General features: G+C 42.2%; 1 protein-coding gene across 3 annotated transcripts in view; it reads left to right on the top strand.

Annotated features, from left to right (window-relative positions):
* The window catches only part of LOC126092069 (intraflagellar transport protein 57 homolog), a 181,548-nt gene that overhangs the window by 125,514 nt on the left and 30,985 nt on the right, over positions 1-25,049 (top strand). For all 3 annotated transcript variants that reach the window (XM_049907486.1, XM_049907485.1, XM_049907483.1), the window contains exon 6: positions 15,734-15,848. In XM_049907486.1, the coding sequence (XP_049763443.1) occupies positions 15,734-15,848 (115 nt within the window). The remainder of the gene's footprint in view (positions 1-15,733; positions 15,849-25,049) is intronic.

Below are 25,049 nucleotides of genomic sequence, written 5' to 3'. Positions count from 1 at the left end.
ACTGCCGAAGCAGGTTGGGCCACCTGGTGGTCCATCGTCTGTGCTTCTGGTTTCCCAGACTTGAAATTAGCTCATTGTCAGACTGCCGTGATGCTTCATAGAACCATCGGGCAGTCTGTTTTGCATGATCCCTTATCATGGGGATCCCTGTTCCCTCACGCAAGGCCCTGGTCGGGTGGTCTTCCAGTTAAGCGCAAGGTGAGTCACAGAGCTCTCCCTTTCACCCCGTGGAGTCGACAAATGTTTGTATCGACTGTGTTCCCCCACACCGGAGGTGCATATTCTGGCACTGGTCAGATCAGTGCCAGATACAGCGTAATTCCTCAGTGTGGAGGAAGCATTGATTCTGGGTTAGTAGGGATATAGTATCTTCAGATGTGCATGCGCTTTCCCCCAGACCTCACAGATATGCAGCTTCCAGGTGAGGTGCCTATCGAGAGGTACTCTAACGTTTTTGATGACTAAAGAGTGTGTGAAGTGTATGTGCAAACTCCCCACTTCTTTTACTTGAGTTGACTTACTTGGTATGCACAGCTGATCTTCTTCTCTGGGTAGGTGGCTACATCAATCTCTAAAAACTTTTTCTCCGAAGAATGATGCTAGTTAAAGGAATATATAAGACTCTTTCTTTCTCTCTTTGTGAAATACTGAGGTACTTAAAGAATACTCTTCAACAATTGTCAGTATATTTGAACTTCGACAAAGAACAAAATACACACTTCTCACATAAACAATTGACTACTTGTAAGTCACCCATGTCATCTCACATTAGAAACAATTAAGTTAAATTTACAACAGAGTTGGTTTGATGACCATAACACTATTATACAGGAATTATACACATCTTGCCTCTAGCATGTTCAAGTTGAAAGTTACCAAACATCTTTTTTCACTCAATTGTTCTTTCGTCACTAACAATAGTCACAGCTACACAATAGTGCAGCATAACGTAGAAGTTCCTTGGTGCTTCCGTGTGCTTTCATTATGACTTCCATGGACCAACTGGCAAGTACTTGTCAGTGCCATTCGACCTCCATGTCTACAGTATTCGTACGACAATCTTCAAACCTGCACACACAGACAGATGACGCGCAGTAGACAGGGTTCCTTTCTCCCACTCACATCTAAAATATTGTGTGTTCAAGACGGTGGAAGGCCTAGTGGTTCTAGAATTTATGCAGAAATTCTCGAAACACTAAAGTACCCCTAGATACTTAGCCGTGCATGACTAAGGGATGGGGACTCCCATAATTTGCAGTGGCTGAAAGTCCATGGGCACTCTACGCCACATTATTTCAACAGCTAGGCTTTTAATGCCATTGAATGTAAGGCGCCATTTTGTAACCCATGCTCTCAGGACATCGCATGCCTCCTGTAAGTGGCAGCGAATGACGTCAGTCCTTAGGGAACACGCGAAGAGTGCGATGTCATCTGAATATAGTACAAGGGATACCCTGTCTGTGCGTGGTACATCAGATGTATACAGCAAGTACAGCAGGGGGCCGTGAACCGACTCCTGCACATATAGGCCTATTAGTTGACATGCCGTCTTTGGCACAAATGTGAAAAGTCTGGTCACGCAGATATGACACGATGAGTCTGGCGTGTAGCATCAGAACCCCCGGTACAAAAAGTTTGTAGAGGAGGCCCTTGTGCTACCTACACTCAAAGGCTCTGGAGATGTCAAGAAATACTGCCCTTGAGTACTCTCAATGCTCCAGGGCTCCCATTGCATCCTCGACAACACGCAGTAGTTGGTGTTGCGTGCTGTGGCCTTGCTGGGAACCAGATTGCTCTGTGGGACCGGCCCCTCCTTGTTCACATGCTCCATGAGCCGTTCAGTGTAGATTCTTTTGTATACCTTAGATAGAACAGGCAGCAGACTTATCAGCTGTTAGTTTTGTGGAAGCCTCACATCTTTGCCTTGTTTTGGGATGGCAACCACCTCTGCGTGTTCCAAGCAGAGGGGTGGTTGCCAGTCTGCAAAACATAGTTGAAGGCATTTGTGATAGGCTGCAGTGCATTAGGTGGCAGTTGTTTCAGCATAAGAGCTTCCACCTGCTCACAGCCGCAGGCCTTCCTGATATTTATGGAGCAGAGTTGGACGTCTACTTCCTCCTCAGTGACAGGTTCAGTAGCATCACTTGCGTCATCTGCAAGTAAAATGGGGAGCCATTATTGCACAGTTCATGTGTGCTCTTCATCTATATTATCCTCTATTGGCACGAAGTTATTCGCAGAGCTGTCAGTCAAGACATTAGCCTTGGATTGAAGCTCTCAGACAACCCCTCTGTCGACTTGCAGAGGAGGAAGACAGCGCCCTTTCCTTAAGAACTGCTTAGTTATTCACCAGGCAGAGCCATCTCCAAGGCGAAGTATGGCTATTTTTCCTGCCCAATTTTGACTTCTGTGGTTTTCCACAGCCACCTTTATTTCACAGCACAGCAAGTTGAGGTGATGTTTGGTGGCAGGATGGCATATAATTTGCCATTTGCAGAAAAGCCTATTCATATCTGACATGGCCTGCAATATCTCAGGGAGGAGCTGGTGTGATCTGTCAGGAGGCCTTTGTGTACCGTTGAGTGTGGCAGTGTCGATAACCCAGAGTGTGTCCACTGTAAGCTGCTGCAATATCTTGTCGGACTGATGATATCATGGTCAGGGATGGCAGCAAGAGAGTCTTGTAGTTCCTCCCTAAACTGTTCCCAGTTTACCCTCCCTAACTGCCAATGGAGTTTTCGTGGGTCCACGCCATCAGTGGCCATGTCAAAAATGACTGGCAGATGGTCTGATGAGAGAGCCACTCGACTTGTGGTAGTAGTGAGGTGTCCGACACCCCACACCATCGGGATATCGAGCACGTCGTGGCGGCTATGTGCATTATTTGTGTAGTGTGTCGGGTCAAGTGGCCCTAAGACTACTGCATTATGCTGCCAAATTATGTGCAGTAGATGGCGACATTATTATTTGTTACTCTGGAATGCCACTCACCAACTTTTGCATTAAAGTCTCCCACAACAAAAAGTTTACTGTGAAGGGACAGTAATGCTTCAACATCTCTGGGTTCTAGTGGTCATCCAGATGGTCGATAAACCAAGTTAAATGTAATTTGAGCTGACATTTTCTCTACTCCAACAGCAATGGCCTCAATTGTTGCTAGTTGTTGGAGCTGTACAAGATGGTGTTTCAGTGAGGTCCTAACGTAGATGGCAGTGCCACCACGTGCTGTAGGCCTATCAATGTGGACAAATGAAATTTGTTGCCCACGCGTTGATGCCAGGTTTAGGAAGGTTTCCTGGACGAATCAGATATCAACTGCCTCATCACAAAGGAATTGCCAGAATTCTGGTGCCTGGGGACATATGCTGCATGCATTCCATCTGCATTCGATTACGCCATAATCCATATTAGGCATGGTGCACCTTTGTTGCCTGTTGGTGGTTGGCCACAAGGGCCACGTGCACGGCCATCACAAGGACGGTGGGAAAAATCTGGATCGACTCTTTGACAGTTTGTATGAGAGAGCAGAGCTCATTTCTTAAATTGTCATTCTTTGCACCAGTTTCCTTACTTGCAGAAACATTTACATTTTGCAGGCCTTCCCTTTCTGGTCCATGACTGTGAATGTCTACCATGGCTTGTTTGGGCAGCCAGGCATCCCCTATTCAGTCCGCACCCGCTAGCGATTTCAGTAGCAGTGGAGGCAGCTGAGCATACCCTATTCGGTCTGCGCCCGCTTACGACTTCCTTATGAGAGGTATTTGCGGCATTCATTTCAGCGCACTGGCCAGCATGATTTGTGTCAGTGTGCGAGCAATGCACACTTTTCCATATGATGCTGCGCCGAGACAGCCTGATCAGCGATGGGGGTGGGGGTGGTACTCTTTCTCCTCCCGACATTATTAAAACTGAGGCCAGGAGTAACTTACCTGGCCGGAGTGTTATTGGTGCGCTGCTTAACGTCTGCCTTTCGGAAAGTGTTAGACCCGCGACAGCCCGCATTGTGCTTTTGGGTGCAGTTGCAGCACTGGCACATTTTCTGTGGCTTTGCTTTGCACTCACGGCTTTCATGTGGCCCATCACATTTTATGCATTTTTGCAGCATAGTGCAGAACTTAGGTACATGATTGAGGCCTTGGCACCAAAAACATTATGCTCCTTTGGTCCTTGCCACGAAACTTTTCAATTTATATTCCAGCAATGTGTGATGTTTTGGAGCTGGAATACTTTCTTATTTTCTATGTTGTCAATCAATATAACCATAAACAGCGGGGTCTGTTTATTGGTGCACGGCATTTTCATGCGAGAGAGCACTCTGATGCCGAAACATAGTCCTTTGATCTCCTCTTTGAGGTGGGCTGGGTCCATTTGGGAAGGTAGTTTCTGGAACACTACCTTCAGCAGCTTGAGTGGGTCAGATGAATGGGTATAGTATGCCAGACCATGGGTCTTAGCCACACCCATAACCACACCACAATCCTCTCACGACTTCACGGCAATCTTAAAAGTGTCGCGACCCGCTGTTCTTATCGTGACAGAAGATAGACTGGACTACGTTGTTTAAGAGGTGCTGAAAGCTTTTAAAATTGCTTGACGATTGTATGACAATCAGAGGAGAGGATTTTCAGCCGTCTTTGGTCTAGTTGGTTGTGCATTGTTATCATCAGTTGTGTCAGTGAATGTGACGTACCTGTTTGCAGTCGGTAATGGCTGTGCCTGTGTGATCGTCACTGCCCTGGTAGTGTGCTTCCAGTTCGGCACTTGGAAACTGTTATCGGTGGGGAAGTTACCCTTGGGAGCCTTGGTGCCTATGGCCAAAGGACTTCTTCTTTGTGCACACCTTAGGCACCATGCTTCTTGGGGTGGGAGGCATCTTAGCAGAAATTTCCTCAGAAGATGCCGTGAGGCACTTCCTTGAGGTTGTTTCCGTGTCAGGTGTCCCCTTGCGCTCGTGTCCACCTCCATCTCTGTCTGGTTCCCAGCTAGTATTAACCCCGTCAGAAATGCCAGATTTTCACTGACCACAGATGTGATCACAGAAGCCTGTGAAATGCCAGTGCAGCTACTAATTGCGCCATTAGGCAGGTACCAACGAACAGCGGCCTCCCCTCTACATGTAAAGCATGTGGAATCACAGTGTAAATCACTGCCAATTCAAAGGATTCCTGAAAGATATGGAAACAGAGTATGGGAACATATCTTGCTGGAGCACAGTTCGTGATGTTTTCTTTGCCATATGTGAGGGAATATATCTCTTCCTCAAAACAAAAGGGGAAGAAATGTGTTGTCTGAAAGATTTAAAATGCATGTCAGACATAATGTTCCTAGCTGACGTAATTATGCATCTGAATAATTTAAATCTGTCATTACAGGGCAGCTAAAAGCTTACATGTGTAACAAAATCAGACCGTTCATGGAATGTTAAGTTTGTTCAAGGCGCTAATGAGTAATGGAATTTCAACTTTCCTCAATCATGTGGCTTCTTAACCTGAAGATACTAGCTTTGGTGATAACCAAGCCAAGATAAAACATTTCTTCATGCCTTTTGAAACGAGATTCTGAGAGCTCACCATTTTGAAAATGGAAATTAAATTGTTCAGCACTCTTTTCTCGGTTTCACCCAATGGTTTGCCATCGACACACAATTTGGAAGTTATTAATTTGCATAATTCAGCTCTCCTTAAATACAGATACTGCAACATGTGAATTTGTCACAATGGTATTGTTCAATACAGCAAAAAATTTCACAGCTCTGCAAAAATGTCGCTCAGATCATGTGCAGGTTTGGATCGACATATTCTTGTGAGCAGCTTTTCTCGGCAATGAGAAGAACAAAACAAAGGAACAGTCTTTTCATCAGTATGCAACACTTAACCCATCCTTTGCATTAACGCTATGAATACTTTGACATCCAATATTCCTACTCTTGTCATGAAAAGAAAATGTCAGATTTCAGATGTCCAGTGTGCAGTTTGTTTTAAAACAGCTGTTTCTCATTTTTTTCCTGAATTTCTTATTTCTCTGAGGTAGCATGTCAATATGTCATAGCAGATAAAAAAATGAGATTAGGTATCATGTACGATGTGGTAGATAGATTAAAAGGCTCGCTGTACCACCTGCTGTGCCACATACCACTGGCCCATTTGATTGTTCACAGCGAGCAACAATGCTCTGCACAACAGGGGCACTCCACAGCTCAGCAAAGAGCTCATGGGCTGGAACAACCTGTTGTAGAAGATGTATCTTCTGTCACATGCAGCCATTTTAAATTATAAGCCACAAGCAATTGGAAAGAGTTACATTCTCTTCCCTATCTTGTCATGAGGGTGATGTGAGCATATATGTTCATTCTGTTCTGAAACCAAAGATAAAAGTATGTCGAATGTAAATAGTGAAAGAAAGGCTGAGTTTCTCTTTCTTGAAATAAATAGATCTAATAGTAAATTTTGAAATAGAGTTATCTGTAAACCACTCAGAATTAGCACATATCATTCACTCAATGTTGCCTTCACTAGTGTCATAGTACATATGTGTAATTGGGACACACAAATACAGACAAGTGGTTAAATTTTGGCACTATGGAGAATTTTAGGAGATGATTCCACTCTAACAATATGAGTATTATTCATCTGGATCCATCCTATTATATGCTACACAAAGGAAAATCTGATGGTATTTTTCAAGCCCGTGGAAATAAATGAAACAACTTTTTCTCAATATAGTCTGCTATCAAGATGCTATGAAATTATCTGGCACAAGATAGCCTCTTTGCAAAAAGAAGTGTTTTTCTTGAAACATTCTCACACAGTACAGAAGTCTTCTAAGACAGTGACTAATGACAGTGTGAGCATAAATGTGATTGAAACCCTTGTCAGTATTATAATTCCATTTCTCACAATGATCACCCAGGAGAGATCATCCAGAATGGCCAGCCTACTCAACATATTACCCATAAGAAGCTAAAGCTGTGGAGTATGATGTTCATGAACAACTGATGTAGTACCTTAAAACTTAAAACACTACAGCATAGCTACTGCCTTAATCAAAGTGACTGACGTCATCAAATGTGCCATATAGACATCAAGCAACTATTTTAACAGTGCATGGTTTCAGCAAGATTTTTGATATTTTATATAAATGAAACAGTGGAATTTCTTAAACAATGCAACACTGTGGTACGACAGCTGATCTCAGACACAGATTGCTACGCATCATCTGTAGATCAGAGAAGTTATCATGGATACATTTGCTCTCTGGAGTCCCGCAGGGTGCAGTGCTAGTCCATTGTTTTTCTCACAGTATATTGATGATATTTCATCTGTGCTTTATTCTTTTAATTATTGCTTATATGCTGACGACACCCAGTTGTATATAAGCACCAGTCTGAAGAACATTGCAACTGCCATATGAGGTATGAATAAAGATGAGCTTTGTTCAGTGATAAGATGGGCAGAAAGCCTGGGTCATAAACTAACCCCTAAGAAGTCACAGGTCATCCTCATATAACACTAAACATTGATTAGTGGACATTTTCATGAAACTGTTCTTCCAATGCTTATTGATGATATCCAGTTACTCTATCAAATGTTAGTAAAAGGTCTCAGCTTAATTGTGGATGAGCATGTAAATTGGGAAGAACAGATTGCTGTAACATGTGGGAAATGTTTCTCTTGCTTACATACAATCAGAAAGCTCAGAAAAATATTCCCACTTTAAATAAAACAAAAATTAGTCTAGTATTTAGTCGTACCGAACATTTACTACTGTGATGTAGTCCAGCATGGCAAAAATAGGTGACTCAAACTAGCTATGAATGCTTGCATAAAATATGTGTCTAACATTGATTTGTCTTATTGCATCAGCCCTTCCTGTGCTCAGTTAGAGTGAATGCAAACAGACAGGTGAAGTTATTTTCACAAGCAGTTTCCTTGATCAGTTTCTTAATCATTGATCTGCCCATTACCTTTCCTCACATACCAAACACCTCCATCTCATAACTGCAATATCAGGCCAGACATGTTCATTAGAGTGGCTGTACCTTTCAATAACATTAAATCTTTGTACATCTCCTTTTCCATTCCACATATACTGCTGTAGAACAAACTACCCAGTAACCTTTAATTTATGCAGATCTGCTCTGCATTCAGGAGGAGATTAAAGGATTATCTTTTGTCGTAGGTGTGGTTTCCATCTTGGAATATCACAGCTTTTTCCTTCTGTCCAACAGTGAACCAGTATCTCTGTCACATTTTCAACACTATCCCTGCTTGCCCTGTTCCGGTATATTTCTGTTGTCTTCCTTCCTTATGATCTGCTGTTCTTATCCTACTACTTCTCTCTCTTGCTCTGGCCAGTCAACTTTTTCTCCACATTTAATTTCTTCTGTACTATTAGCATACATTTCCGCTGCATGTCAGTACTTTCACTGGACAAGAATGTAACAAGGAATTTGTTTATAACAACATTAATAAGACAGACATATCTGAAATTCTATATACTCAGTACTGTATTTGTTATTACTATTATTATTATTGTTGTTGTTGTTGTTGTTGTATACTGCTTATTTACTATCCATAAAGATGTTGGGTTGGATGTAAGACATGGACTGAAGGCCTTAATCTTAACAGGTGAAATAAATGAATAAATAAAATTTTAAAATGTATAGTTCTTGTGGATGTGAATGACCTCATTGTAAAAGTATACTGATTGGCACCACATATAGAGAGGGAGGGGGGGGGGGGACATTATATAATGTCCAGCAATACACAAAGCTGTTTCTCAAGTGACCTGCATATTTTATCAACATTTTGTTAGTGCAATCGCAACAAAGTTCTCGAGTAGAACAAATGGTGATAGATAAAGTGTTTACATTAGCAGAATTCATTGTCTTGTTGATAAAAGTGATGATAAAAATTGTAGATTCGTTCATGCACTAATTCATTAACATGGAATATTTCTTAGATACTTTCAAATAAAAATTCAACTCAGTTTAATGGTTCAGTGCCAGGAATGCTAGACCCCTTAACTGGGCAGGTAGATTAAAGAATTTAAAAAGAGAAATAGATAGGTTGAAGTTAGATACAGTGGGAATTAGTGAAGAATGGTGGCAGGAAGGACAGGATTTCTCCGGCAAGTGAGTATAGGTTTATCAATACAGAATTAAATAGGGGTAGTGCAGGAGTTGCCTAATAATGAGTAAGAAAGTAGGTATGTGGGTGAAATATTAAAGAGCATAGTGAACACATTACCATAGCCAAAACCCACCACAACAATTCAAGTTTCTATTTATACCAGCTCCACAGGTGAGGGAGAGATTGAAAGAATGTATGTTGAGATGAAAGAAATTATTCAAATAGTTGAGGAAGAAAGAAATTTAATTGTGATGGCTGACTGGAATTCTATAGTAGGAGAACATGAACTGGGGAAAGGAATGAAAAGGGGAGTTGCTCTGTGTATTTTTGCTAAGAGCACAATTTAATCAGTGGTAACACTTGGTTCAAGAATCGCGGAAGAATGTTTTATATGTAGAAGAGCCATGATAGTACCAGGAGGTTTCAGTAATAATGGTAAGACAGAAATCTAGAAACCACATGTAATTTGTAAAATATTCCAGGAGCAGATACAGACTCTGATCATAATTTACTGATTATGTACTGTAGATTAAAACTGAAGAAATTGCAGAAATATAAGGAAATGGGATCAGGGTAAATTAAAAGAACCAGAGGTTGTTGAAAGTGCAGGTTCTACATCTACATCCATACTCCGCAAGCCACCTGACGGAGTGTGGCGGAGGAAATAGGTAAAATGTCAAGGCCCGGTAGAAGTCCTTGAATAACTCTTGAGATGAAATTTGAGAGCTGAAATAGGAAGGCCGCAAGTGGTTAAATAGATAAAATGACAAGGCTCAGTAGAAGTCCTTGAATCACTCATGAGATATTTACTTTCATTGTCGAAAGCAAAAAATATATAAGCAAAGCAATGGATTGGAAAAGGGCACAGGTCATCCCCGTTTTCAAGAAGGGACGTTGAACAGATGTGCAGAACTATAGACCTATATCTCTAACATCGATCAGTTGTAGAATTTTGGAACACGTATTGTGTTAGAGTATAATGACTTTTCTGGAGACTAGAAATCTACTCTGAAGGAATCAGCATGGGTTTCGAAAAAGACGGTCATGTGAAACCCAGCTCGCACTATTCGTCCACGAGACTCAGAGGGCAATAGACACGGGTTCACAGATAGATGCCGTGTTTCTTGACTTCCGCAAGGTGTTCGATACAGTTCCCCACAGTCGTTTAATGAACAAAGTAAGAGCATATGAACTATCAGACCAATTGCGTGATTGGATTGAGGAGTTCCTAGTTAACAGGACGCAGCATGTCATTCTCAATGGAGAGAAGTCTTCCGAAGTAAGAGTGATTTCAGGTGTGCCACAGGGGAGTGTCATAGGACCGTTGCTATTCACAATATACATAAATGACCTGGTGGATGACATCGGAAGTTCACTGAGGCTTTTTGCAGATGATGCTGTGGTGTATCGAGAGGTTGTAACAATGGAAAATTGTACTGAAATGCAGGAGGATCTGCAGCGAATTGACGCATGGTGCAGGGAATGGCAATTGAATCTCAATGTAGACAAGTGTAATGTGCTGCGAATACACAGAAAGATAGATCCTTTATCATTTAGCTACAAAATAGCAGGTCAGCAACTGGAAGCAGTTAATACCATAAATTATCTGGGAGTACGCATTAGGAGTGATTTAAAATGGAATGATCATATAATGTTGATCGTCGGTAAAGGAGATGCCAGACTGAGATTCATTGGAAGAATCCTAAGGGCCGGCCGTTGTGGCCGTGTGGTTGAAGGTGCTTCAGTCTGGAACCGCGTGACCGCTACGGTCGCAGGTTCGAATCCTGCCTCGGGCATGGATGTGTGTGATGTCCGTAGGTTAGTTAGGTTTAATTAGTTCTAAGTTCTAGGCGACTGATGACCTCAGAAGTTAAGTCGCATAGTGCTCAGAGCCATTTGAACCATTTGAATTCTAAGGAAATGCAATCCGAAAACAAAGGAAGTAGGTTACAGTACGTTTGTTCGCCCACTGCTTGAATACTGCTCAGCAGTGTGGGATCCGTACCAGATAGGGTTGATAGAAGATATAGAGAAGATCCAACGGAGAGCAGCGCGCTTCGTTACAGGATCATTTAGCAATCGCGAAAGCGTTACGGAGATGATAGATAAACTCCAGTGGAAGACTGGAATAGAAGGGAGAACCGATAGAGGTACTCAAGGTACCCTCCGCCACACACCGTCAGGTGTAGATGTAGATGTAGAAGTGAAAGGGGATATAGACTGTTGTTGTTGTTGTGGTCTTCAGTCCTGAGACTGGTTTGATGCAGCTCTCCATGCTAATCTATCCTGTGCAAGCTTCTTCATCTCCCAGTACCTACTGCAACCTACATCCTTCTGAATCTGCTTAGTGTATTCATCTCTTGGTCTCCCCCTACGATTTTTACCCTCCACGCTGCCCTCCAATACTAAATTGGTGATCCCTTGATGCCTCAGAACATGTCCTAATAACCGATCTCTTCTTCTGGTCAAGTTGTGCCACAAACTTCTCTTCTCCCCAATCCTATTCAATACTTCCTCATTAGTTATGTGATCTACCCATCTAACCTTCAGCATTCTTCTGTAGCACCACATTTCGAAAGCTTCTATTCTCTTCTTGTCCAAACTATTTACCGTCCATGTTTCACTTCCATACATGGCTACACTCCATACAAATACTTTCAGAAATGACTTCCTGACACTTAAATCTATACTCGATGTAAACAAATTTCTCTTCTTCAGAAACGCTTTCCTTGCCATTGCCAGTCTACATTTTATATCCTCTCTACTTCGACCATCATCAGTTATTTTGCTCCCCAAATAGCAAAACTCCTTTATTACTTTAAGTGTCTCATTTCCTAATCTAATTCCCTCAGCATCACCTGACTTAATTCCACTACATTCCATTATCCTCGTTTTGCTTTTGTTGATGTTCATATCCTCCCTTCAAGATACCATCCATTCCGTTCAACTGCTCTTCCAAGTCCTTTGCTGTCTCTGACAGAATTACAATGTCATCGGGAAACCTCAAAGTTTTTATTTCTTCTCCATGGATTTTAATACCTACTCCGAATTTTTCTTTTGTTTCCTTTACTGCTTGCTCAATATACAGATTGAATAATATCGGGGAGAGGCTACAACCCTGTCTTACTCCCTTCCCCACCGCTGCTTCCCTTTCATGTCCCTCGACTCTTATAACTGCCATCTGGTTTCTGTACAAATTGTAAATAGCCTTTCGCTCCCTGTATTTTACCCCTGCCACCTTTAGAATTTGAAAGAGAGTATTCCAGTCAACATTGTCAAAAGCTTTCTCTAAGTCTACAAATGCTAGAAACGTAGGTTTGCCTTTCCTTAATCTTTCTTCTAAGATAAGTCGTAGGGTTAGTATTGCCTCACGTGTTCCAACATTTCTACGGAATCCAAACTGATCTTCCCCGAGGTTGGCTTCTACTAGTTTTTCCATTCGTCTGTAAAGAATTCGGGTTAGTATTTTGCAGCTGTGGCTTATTAAATTATATAGACTAAGACGTCTAAAATGTGAGATTGACAGAAAGTGCAAAATGACAAAGCAGGAATGGCTGGAGGTGAAATGCTAAAGCTATAGAGGACTGTATGGCTATGGGAAACATAGAGGCCACCTACAGGAAAATTAAAGAGACATTTGGAGAAAAAAGAAACAGTAATGACTAACGGATGCAGTGGTATATTACCGATAAATAAAAACAGTTTGGTACATCATTGCAGGCAGTCAAGGAAAAGAAGGAGAAGTTTGGAAATAGAGTCAGAATTCATGGAGAAGAACTGAAAGCTTGCTGATGATATGTAATAACCAGAGACAGTGACATATTTGGAAGATCAGTTGAGCAGTGCCTTGAAAAGAGATTTACAATGAGTAAGAAGAAACAACAGTAATGGGATATTGTCGAATTATGTCATATAATGCTGAGGGAATAACATTAGGAAATATTACAGTAAAAGTAGTAAATGAGTTTTATTATTTTGGCAGCTGGTGGAAATAGAGAGGAAATAAAATACAGACTGGCTATTCCATATAAACTTTAGTGTTGGGACATCATTTTTGAAATGTAGGCTTGTACAGAAGGGAAATGAGGGTGATAAACAGTTCAGAGAAAAAGACAGTAGAAGCTTTCGAAATGTAGTGCCACAGAAGATTGCTGAGGATTGGTTGTGTAGATTGGGTAACTAATGAGGAGGTACTGAATCAGATTGGTGAGAAAATAAATTTATGGCACAACTTTACTAAAGGAAGGGATTCACTGATAGGACACATTTTGACGCATCAAGGAATAGTTAATTTTATAAATTGAGGGAAGGAGTAGCTATTGTAGAACAACTCCACAGCTTGATTACAATAAGCAGTAGATTACAGTAGTTATGCAGACATAAAAAGGCCTGCACAGGCTAGAGTAACATGAAAGAGCTGCATCAAACCAGTCTTGAGACTGAAGACTCCAACAGCAACAGCCAACTGTTTTCTGTTTCTTTATTAAATGAAAAAGCATAAATACATGAGAGACAACGTATGTATGACAGACAACACAAGTAGCCTGCAGTTCCTTGCACTATGGCCTACACAGTTGTCAGTTCTAACAGGAGGTGCAGCCAGCAGGCTGTGTGTGCAACTGCTGTTGTACTAGCAAGCCAGGTAGCTTTTAGTGATCAAATCGAGCACAGACTTCACACGCAAACTGTGAAGTGGCGCACACACGGATTTGGCAGTTACAGTCTTTCCATTCTTCTATGACATTGGCAGGTATTAGAACTATGATGAAGCTGACACTCAACCCATAAGTGTTCCCTTGCATCAACTTTTTGTTCATACAAATGAGTTTAAGAAGATAATGATACTGAGTGTTGCAACATTAGCCCTTCAAGCTGTATACTCAAAAAAACATTCTAAAATGTTAGCCATTGGTAAAATTATACCTATTTCATTTATTTATAACTTCCTAGATGTTTTACATCAGTTTCGGATTGTGACATCAACATGAGTTCACTATCACGTACCACCAACCCACTGTAGCATGATTCTGCCTATGTGAAATAGACAGGTATAAGATGCAGTTTCCATCGGGGAAGACATCAAGCATGAATGGGTGCAGATGGTTCATAAAACTGTTCACTTAGTCAACAGCTGTCACAGTGCCTTCGATTAGTACCACTGGTATCCATGAAGGCTGGGTGAATGCCTCCATAACATAATATTGTCCCAACTGGCCTGCGTCCAGTTTGCAGTTCATATTTTGAACAGCAGTTTGCCTCGATGATGGCATATCTGGATATGACCACTAACCTGATGTACGAAGAAATGTGATACATCCAATGAGGTGACACATTTCCATTTATCCATACCCCAATCTCAGTGATCTCCACTATATTCATAATTGGCCATATTAAGTCAACACAGGTACACTTAGGGGTTGTCTGCCATGGAGCCCCATATTAAACAATATGTGCTGAATGATGTGCTCCAGAACACTTTTGCCTGCAACAGCACTGTACTCTATCATCATATCTACCATAGATCACTGCCTATCCTAGTTTACAGACTGGGAAAGCTTCCAACATCCATATTTTCTGATGAGGTACAGAGGATTAACACCTTGTTGCTTACTTGTGGTTTCACCATCCTTTGGCCACTTTCCATAGTCCTCAGGACAGAAGCACATGAACAGCTGACCAGCTTCACCATCTCTGAGATGCTCATTACCAGGTACCAGGCTATAACAATCTTCCCTCTGGAAAAGTCACTTATGTTAGTGGATTTATCCATTTGTGGCCAGCGTGGTAACTCTGCTTTTATATTTTCATTTCTGTGTCGTATGCTCACAATGCCACCAGATGGCATTCAGTCTCATGGTGGACCGTGTCATAATGTTTTGGCTCATCAGTGTATATTGTGACATCACAAGTAGGGTTGCTTGCTGTGAATCAGTTGTAAGCCTGTTACACTATTCTTTTATCTATGTCTGGTATGCGTGCATTTCAGCCTTTTATCAGCATACTTGTGTCATCAGCAAGCATGTGAGCTTTTGAAGTGTACTCCAATATCTTTAGTAAATCATTATTTAGGAAGAAAATGGGTGTGGAATGTATTAGAATGAGAGGAGAGGGAGACTTTGAAGAGAACATTATGGATGTAGACTAATGAATCAAATGTAAGTGGTGGGGAGTTGTTTATGAGGGGGGAAGGGGAGACGTATTGGGTCAGATGTAGAGGGGGGGCAGGAGCTTGTAGAGAATGGGTTCTGGGGCTTGTGGGAGCATGTGTTTATGGGAAGGGGGAGGTCAAAGTAGCACAGCAGCCACTGAAGTTAAGCATGTCATGCTGAATGACCACACATTTGTTGCTATAATTATATAATATATATAATAATAATCTGTGGTGATTTTGCCCACATAACAGACTGTGCAAAATGAATGCAACATTTTTTCTCCACTCTGGCCACTATTTATTTAAACTTTTCCTTTGTTTCACAATCAGTTTTGGCTTTTCAAGCCATTATCCAGTGGTTATTTGAAAAAGTTGCATCTTGTGTTTGAGTTCTGTTTTTGTAACTGTAACCCATAGATAAATATTAATTAATCACTCTGGAATGTTACAGGCTACATCTGAACCACAGAAACCTGAAGAGGTACTGGTCTCTGACATGGATGTTGAAAAATGGAAACTGGAAGTGGAAAGAGTCCTTCCCCAATTGAAAGTCACAATCAAACCAGGTTTGTTCTATAAATGAAGTTGATAGTAAAGTTGCATTTTATGTACTAAGTTTCATTATTTTTTCTTTCTTCTCAAGGTTAGATACATATGTTCAATACCAAGTAAAATTCTACAGATTTAATTATCCTTGCAGAGGAATCAAGAGGATGGGAAAGGAAAAAACGTGTATATGTGTTGACTTGGTTAGAAAGTGATGGGAAAGGCATTTAATTTCTCTTCTCATTAAAAATAGACTTTTTTTGCCTTAAAAAAGGCCTTGAAGGGTCAACGATTCATGTCGGATGAGGATGTGCAGCAGGCGGTTACAGACTTCTTCATGCGGCAGGGCAGGGTGTTTTACCGTGGGTATCTTCAACCAATTGCTTCGGTGGAATGGTTGCCTCAGTGCTCACTGTGACTTTGACTGATTGGCTGATTCTGGACTGTACAGTCTTCGAATGGAAACTTTTTGACTGCCCCTTATGCTTGACCATATGGTTTAACTTTCTTTTTTATCAATTCCTAATTAACTTTATTCAGTAAGAGGCATATGAAGATATCATGAATAATGTGAATCATAAAAAAGGAACAAAAACTGTCAACATTACTTATGAACAGCTGCAGCACTCACGTTACAGGAAACTGTTTCAGACCAGAAAATTTATTTAGTTTGAAAGAATAATTTAGACACATCTTACATATTTTCCATTTGGTGGTGTCTGAGTGTAATAGAAGTGTGATTTTATGTTAAAACTCATATAATGTTCAGAATTATTACTAAAGACACATTGAGGATACTACTCCAGCAGGACATGGAAGAAATAAAACATAAATTCTACGTAAGATAACCAAGTGAGGTGATGCAGTGAATAGCAAATTAGAATTAAATTTTGAAGAAATAAGGTTCAAGCCATAATCCAGCCATGCATATTATGGTTTCTGTGGTGTCCGTTAAACATGTCAGATTATTAAAGGGATGATGGCTTCAAAGAACCAAATTCTACTTTATCTGATCAAAATTTCTACATCTGCATGGATACTCTGTCAAACACTTTTAACCACTGTTGCACCAGTTATTAGGAGTTCTTCCTTTGGAGTGGAGAAAGAATCATTGCTCAAACACTTCTGTCCACACTATAACTGGTCTAATCTTGTCTTCTTGATCTGTTCAGTAGTGACACGTAGTGGGTGCTCCAACTGGAATGATCTCATTGTTGATGGAACATTAAATCCAATACTTTCTCTCTTGTAAGGAATGCAATTTTAAAGAACAAATATCTCAAAGAAGAAAAGAACAATAACAATTAATTAATGCGAAAATTGTGATGTCTATAACATGTGATAAAGAAAACATGCAGAAGACAAATTTCCCTAGACAACGGGACATATTTAGAAATACAAAAAAGTCAAGAAAAGGATTGGATCGACGAATGTTCTCAGCAAAGATTAATGGAAGAAATTCACTGTAAAAAGAATAAAAACTTCAGAAGTTGTGATGGAGGGAAAGTTTTGGAAATATTTATAATTACAAAGGAAAGTATATGGGACTTTTCGTTACACTGCATATTGCAGATAAACAATATATGAGAATTCTTTTACTAAATGAAAGTAAGTTCAGCACTGGGGGTGTAGATACAGTACAGGAATGTTAAAATTCTTGAAGAACAAGGACTGGATAAGAAGACACGGAACATCATAGAGCAGACATTAACAAATACAAAATGCAAAGTGAAATTCATGGGAAAACTTTCAAAATCATTTGAGATAAAAACTGGGGTTAGACAAGGTGATGGATTATCACCTCTGTTATTTAACTTAGTTCTGGATAGAGTCATGGCAGAATGGGAAAAAGAACTCAAAAAAGAAAAGTACTGGAAACCAATATCACTGGGAACCAAAAAAGATGACCTACAAATCCCCTACTTAGCCTACGCAGACGATCTTGCAATAATGGCAGATTCTAGTGAAATGGCAGTCAAACAGATAGAAACCTTAAAAGAGTGTGCAGGAAAAGTTGGCCTACAAATATCTTTTGAGAAAACGGTGTTTACAACAACAAATCTAGAAATTTCTAAGTTACAAACCAAATATGGAGAAATTAAGAGGGTACCATACTTTAAATATTTAAGAGAGATAATTTCTGAAAAATACTCACAACAAGAAAGAATATTAAAAGCTCGTAGGGGTCTAGGGCTGGTCCAAAACATTTACAATAAAAAATGTCTGTCTATAAATACCAAAATTAAACATTATAAGTCGGTAATTAAACCAATAATGCTATATGCCAGCGAAACCTTGACACTTAAAAGAAAAACAGATATGGAAAACCTGAAGAAAGAGGAAAGGAAAATCATTAGGAAAATTCTGGGACCAAGATGGACCAAAGAGGGGTATAGATTACAGAAAAATTCTAAAATTGAAGAATATTCTAACATAGAGATAGACATGAGGAAGAGGCGTCTAAAATTCTATGGCCACATAATGAGACTTCCCGATCACAGACTTACAAAAAGAATAGTAAGATACGTAGCATCCCTTGTTAATGGAGGAGAATGGATCAAAAATGTAAAGAAAGATCTGGAATTAGCCAACATTACTACTGAAGACATGAACAAAAGAAACAATTTCAAACTTAAAGTTGACAAATGGGAGGTCAAACCAGAGACAAAAGCGCCGAGAACTGGAACAAAATGGAGCGAAGAAAGAAAAGCTGAATTCTCGCAAAGAATGAAGACCTGGTGGGCAAACAAGAAGAATAAGAAGCCCCAGAAGTGAACCATCTTTACTTAGCGTCTTCCATGTTGGGAGCTTTACGACTAATAATAATAATAATAATAAATGCAAACACTCGTCTAGTGCCGCAGCCTGTGCTCTGGTCTGAGTAGCGTACTAGGCTGGAGAGCACGCAGAATTATGAAGGGAGGAGGAGAAGATTGTATGAGTTAAGCAGTGAAAGGATGAACAGGGCTGTAGAATAGTGCAGTTACAGTTCAATGTAAAGGGGGTTGGGGGCTTGAGGGAACGTGCAAGAGGCAATGAGATGAAAAATTCTGAGGAAGATACTTAAGAAAGAGTATGACTAATAATGTATAAGAAAATAGGTGTACAGGTGAACTGCTGTTAACAGTTTTGCATGTGCATGCCACAAAATTGTAAATGTCGGCACAAATTTAACTTTTTATGTCCGTAACTGGAAGAGGGACAACACGATATTGATATTCTACTGGTAGTGAGGAGCAGTGCTTTATTATGTCATTGAATGTGGAACGTGAATAACAAGAAAATTTTAGTGCTTGATGACAAGAAGATACAATGTGAAAAAGCTTCCAGAGTAGAAGTTTTATTGCCCAGATTGCAGCTGATACATATCCTGATCACCAGTTTCAGCAAAGTTATATTGCCATCTTCAGGTAATCGGATACATGAATTATAATGCCACTGCGTGGCCATCGAAAACGTGGAGGTAAACTCACAGAGAAAACACTCCCATGCAACACTAAGTACACTAAAATAGAAACCATAACAGTATCAACAAAGTATGGAGGTGTCAAATACAATCCACTGCTGTCAGATGTGTGTAGGTTGATAACCAGCTCCATACTCAAGTACTGAAGTATGGAGCTGTGGCTGTGGCTGTGCTGAGGGTACAGAGCAACATGCTCTCGAGGGAGTCTGGCCATGGCTTGCTCTGCGAAATGGAAGGTGCAGCTACAGTAACTTCCGGAGGAGACCGGCTCGGCGACAGACAGGAAGGTTAACAATTAAGGAGTGCTGCCAGTAGGAAACCAGTGGTTTGCAGTTAGTGTTGCACAGAGCCCTCTTCATGGAAACATTAAAGGTATTTGAGACGTGAGATGTAAGGGGCCAGCTAATGCCGTGCTCCCTGCAGACCAAAAGTGTGAGGCAGGAGAAATGGGGCTGTGGGAAGCGGCTGATGCGTACCTGAAACTGGACAGAATGCACAGTGTGTGTGTGTGTGTCCACAAGTGCAAAGAACTGGGTGAGAATTCAGGAACGGCTACAGTGATCGAGGGAAAGGTGGAGAAATGCAAGGGAACGCAGGAGACAAGTAGGCAGACCAGTAACTCACTGGGTGCAGATGCATCGTGGAAGAAGAGAGTGCAAGTGCGTGAGTGCATGATCCAAGGTGGAGTGCATTGAAACATATGGGAGATCGTTATCACACATGGCAGAGTGTTTAGGGAAACAAGGAAAGTAGGTAATGCAAAGACTGCATTTTATTGGTAGAACACTTAGATGATGCTACATGTTCTGTAAAGAGAGTGCCTACACTATGCTTGTCTGTCCTCTGCCAGAGTATTGCTGTGTGGAATGGGCTTCTTACTAGACAGGATTGACAGAGAAAATCCAAAGAAGGGCAGCACTTTTTTTATTATTGCAAAATAGGAGGGAGGATCTCATGGATGTGATAAGCGGGTTGAGGTGGCAGTTATTAAGACACAAGTGTTTTTCAATGTGCTGAGATCTTTTCACGAAATTTCAGTCTCCAACCTTTTCCCTCTGAGACCAAAACTATTTTATTGATGCCATCCTACTTTGGAAGATATTAATTAAGAGAAATCGAAGCGCATATAGGAGATTTTTCATTTTTCCCACATGCTTTTCAATGGTGGAACGGTAGAGAAATAGTCTGAAGGTGATTCTGCCAGGCACTTAAGTGTGATTTGCAGAGTGGTCATTTACATGTAGGTCACAAGAAGAGACATGCTTGTTGCATAAGATATGCTGTCCCATCTGTAGGGCATGGGGACATTGTCACTGTACACTGCAGCTGAGCGAGGAAGCAATGCCATGGTTCAAAACACTGCAGCTGCATTCCCGTAGCTGAAAAAGTTGCGGGAGCAACAGTTGTAGTGCTGGAGTAGCCATGGTGGACACAGAGATGAGAACAGTGTGTATGTAAGAAAATGCCACCCACATAAGCCTGTTCCTCATTGCCACTTGTATTTCTGTGATTGCAAATGGAGTCAACACACTTATCGTTATGCCTCTGATAATGATGAGTAATGCTTTATTATGTCTCTGAATGGAACATAACAAGAAAGTAAGAACCACTCCTTGATGTCCAGAAAATAAGAGTCACTGCTTGACAACAAGAAATAAGATTAACACTGTATCCACCAATAGGATGTTATCCAAGAGCGTATGTTTGGTCACTGAAATAGTAAATTCCCACAGTGTCCTTAAATACCAAATCCCATGAGGAAGTGGTCAGCAACGACCTTTGGTAGCATCTGGTGATGGCTGAGCAGCTCGGAGAATGTAGGATAGTTAGTGACCAGTGAGACTGTGGTTAATGGGTGAACAGCAGCCGCATAGTGATGGTGTAGGGGCTCGTGGAGTGGGACCCATGAAGTTGTGGCCAGTGTCAGATGGCAACTGCTCAGGGACACAGCGATGTGACTCGGAAATGTACCACAGACAGAATCGTTCGAGGCTGTGGTTGACAGTGTTGACAGCTTGGTTGCTCGTGGAGATGGCTGGTGTCCAGGACTGGAACTCAGCAGAACTGTGCTGGCTATGCACTAGACAGCTGGTTATAAGCACATCCAATGGAAGATTACATGATTATTTTCTGGGCAGCCTGTGACTGGCGTAGAAAAATAGTTCTGTAATTGTGATGCAGCCTTGAGCAATGAGGGTGCTTCGGTGTTGTGTGGAGCGTTTTGTGAGTCTGCAGGTAAATATGCTTATTTATATCAGCAGTGGACATGAAGTCTCTAGTGTTCCTTACTGGCCATCGCATTTTGATGAGACAGTCATTGCCAGGCTGAATGTGTTACGGTACAACCAAATTTCCAAAGTGTATTGCACCAGGATATCGTAGTAACTATGCTTACCAACAGTGGCTCCACAACAAGCCAGAGGGCTGAGCTCCAGAAGAGAAATAAAACTTGACATGTGAGTAAATCTACAGAGGAACAGAGTCCAAGTACCATGTAGAAACAAAAATGGAGCTAAAAACAAAATATAACCAAGATGATTGCCTGAACTCTAGCATGTGGAAACAGAGCTTGGTGTGAGGCGAATACCATGTCTAAGGTATTTGAAATCAGTGTAAGACCTAACGGGCTTGGCTTATTGCTGCTGACAGGTGAACACCTGAGTCAGTGGTCACATGCGTACAATGCTTTCTGTGCGCTGTCTGTGACGGTTTACAGTATTACTCTGCCACAAAATCCACACAGCTCATCTGCTTTCAAGTCCATGTCCGCTAGTGGAATTGCTATATCCCTCCCCCCTGAAAGGACAGTATATGGCTGAAAATGGCCTCATTTGTGATCTGACTTCCGTCACAAAATCAAGAGAGGGTGTGAGATTCCCCAGCAGGGGATCTATCCCAGAAGTAGGCAATAATTACGCGGCAGATGCCTCCAGAGTGGTGGAAGATTGCAGTGGCTAGTGTAATGGCTGGTCTCCCTGCACTGACAGGGGCGAAGACTCATCTGTGGGTGAGTGGGAAAAGGAGGATACTGGTTTCATTTCCATGGGCTCTGCAGCTGTAGCCACAGGGGCGATCACTGCCTGCTGGTAGAGGGTGATGTGCCCATTCCTTCAGCTATATCATACAAGGGCCCTGGTGGAGGAGGCACTGTAACACAGCAGGGATGACTACTCTGGGAGAGAGGTCTTCAGTAGACAACAACAAAACACTATCAAAAACAGGGAGCTGATACCATATGGAAAAATAGTTCCACAGGCACTCCAAAGCCTTATCCAAAGCACGCCCTGTTGAATAAACTGAACCACCTGGCAGAAAACTGTGTTGGCAGCAATGGTCTGCATTTCAATATCAAAATGGAAGCAAAGCAATTCTTCACAATTAAAGTTGGGAACAGCACCCACAGTAAGGTGGCACAAGGCATCCTCATTGCCATCTTTAGATGTAGATCGAAAATGGATTTTGCAGTTGTACTGAGGCAAGAACAGCACCCAGCATTGTAGGCGGGGTGCTGCTTTGTCAGGCAAGTAAGTGTGAGGGCTGAACAAGGAAATCAAATGTTCATAGTCAGTAATAAGGAGAAACTTTGAGATTTTTTTAAAAAAAAAAAAAAAGAAAAAGAAAAAAAAAAAGAAAAGAAAGAAAGAAAGAAAGAAAGAAATTTCTGGACAGCATAGGCTATGGTAAGAGTTTCTTCTTCCACCTGAGAGTAAAGCTGCTGTGCCAGAGTGAGAGTTTTAGAGGTGAAGGCAACAGATCATTCAGAGCTGTGAGCATTTTGGTGTGCTAGGATCACATTGAGGCCATGCTGTGAGATGCTGTGAGCCGTCAGTCACCAAAACAATGTGCTGGTCTGGAGAGAACGCAGCTAAAGAAGCACTTTCACAATCTGGGTTCCAGAAAGACCATGAACCCCAAATAAATGATAGAATGTTGAAAAAAAAAAAAACTGAGATTTCTCAAGGTTACACTACAAGTCTGCAGACTGTAAAACATGAAACTAGAGTGTGCAAATTTTTCTAGTGATTGGCTGTGGAGGAGCCCTTGACAATAATATCATTTAGATAGTTAATGCAATCTGAGACAGGAAAAGTCAGTTACTCTAGAAATTGTTGTAAAATACACTCCTGGAAATTGAAATAAGAACACCGTGAATTCATTGTCCCAGGAAGGGGAAACTTTATTGACACATTCCTGGGGTCAGATACATCACATGATCACACTGACAGAACCACAGGCACATAGACACAGGCAACAGAGCATGCACAATGTCGGCACTAGTACAGTGTATATCCACCTTTCGCAGCAATGCAGGCTGCTATTCTCCCATGGAGACGATCGTAGAGATGCTGGATGTAGTCTTGTGGAACGGCTTGCCATGCCATTTCCACCTGGCGCCTCAGTTGGACCAGCGTTCGTGCTGAACGTGCAGACCGCGTGAGATGACGCTTCATCCAGTCCCAAACATGCTCAATGGGGGACAGATCCGGAGATCTTGCTGGCCAGGGTAGTTGACTTACACCTTCTAGAGCACGTTGGGTGGCACGGGATACATGCGGACGTGCATTGTCCTGTTGGAACAGCAAGTTCCCTTGCCGGTCTAGGAATGGTAGAACGATGGGTTCGATGACGGTTTGGATGTACCGTGCACTATTCAGTGTCCCCTCGATCATCACCAGTGGTGTACGGCCAGTGTAGGAGATCGCTCCCCACACCATGATGCCGGGTGTTGGCCCTGTGTGCCTCGGTCGTATGCAGTCCTGATTGTGGCGCTCACCTGCACGGTGCCAAACACGCATACGACCATCATTGGCACCAAGGCAGAAGCGACTCTCATCGCTGAAGACGACACGTCTCCATTCGTCCCTCCATTCACGCCTGCCGCGACACCACTGGAGGCGGGCTGCACGATGTTGGGGCGTGAGCGGAAGACGGCCTAACGGTGTGCGGGACCGTAGCTCAGCTTCATGGAGACAGTTGCGAATGGTCCTCGCCGATACCCCAGGAGCAACAGTGTCCCTAATTTGCTGGGAAGTGGCGGTGCGGCCCCCTACGGCACTGCATAGGATCCTACGGTCTTGGCGTGCATCCGTGCGTCGCTGCGGTCCGGTCCCAGGTCGACGGGCACGTGCACCTTCCGCCGACCACTGGCGACAACATCGATGTACTGTGGAGACCTCACGCCCCACGTGTTGAGCAATTCGGCGGTACGTCCACCCGGCCTCCCGCATGCCCACTATACGCCCTCGCTCAAAGTCCGTCAACTGCACATAAGGTTCACGTCCACGCTGTCGCGGCATGCTACCAGTGTTAAAGACTGCGATGGAGCTCCGTATGCCACGGCAAACTGACGGCGGCGGTGCACAAATGCTGCGCAGCTAGCGCCATTCGACGGCCAACACCGCGGTTCCTGGTGTGTCCGCTGTGCCGTGCGTGTGATCATTGCTTGTACAGCCCTCTCGCAGTGTCCGGAGCAAGTATGGTGGGTCTGACACACCGGTGTCAATGTGTTCTTTTTTCCATTTCCAGGAGTGTAGCAGGGGCACTGGCCACACCAAAAGGAAAGTGCAAATATTGATAGAGACCAAAAGGTGTATTCATAACCAGAACCCGCTGAGACACTTCGTTCACAGGAACATGCAGATATGCTTCAGACAAATCAGTTTTAGAAAAGTACTGGCCACCCGATATTTTTTCCAACAGTTCCTCCGGGCGTGGTAGAGGATATGTATTCACAATCAACTGTGCACTGATTGTA

The sequence above is a fragment of the Schistocerca cancellata genome, chromosome 7, assembly GCF_023864275.1.
Source record: "Schistocerca cancellata isolate TAMUIC-IGC-003103 chromosome 7, iqSchCanc2.1, whole genome shotgun sequence".
NCBI classification, from domain to species: domain Eukaryota; kingdom Metazoa; phylum Arthropoda; class Insecta; order Orthoptera; family Acrididae; genus Schistocerca; species Schistocerca cancellata.
Note: the sequence above shows the minus strand (reverse complement) of the source record. Positions and strands in the feature narration are given on the sequence as shown.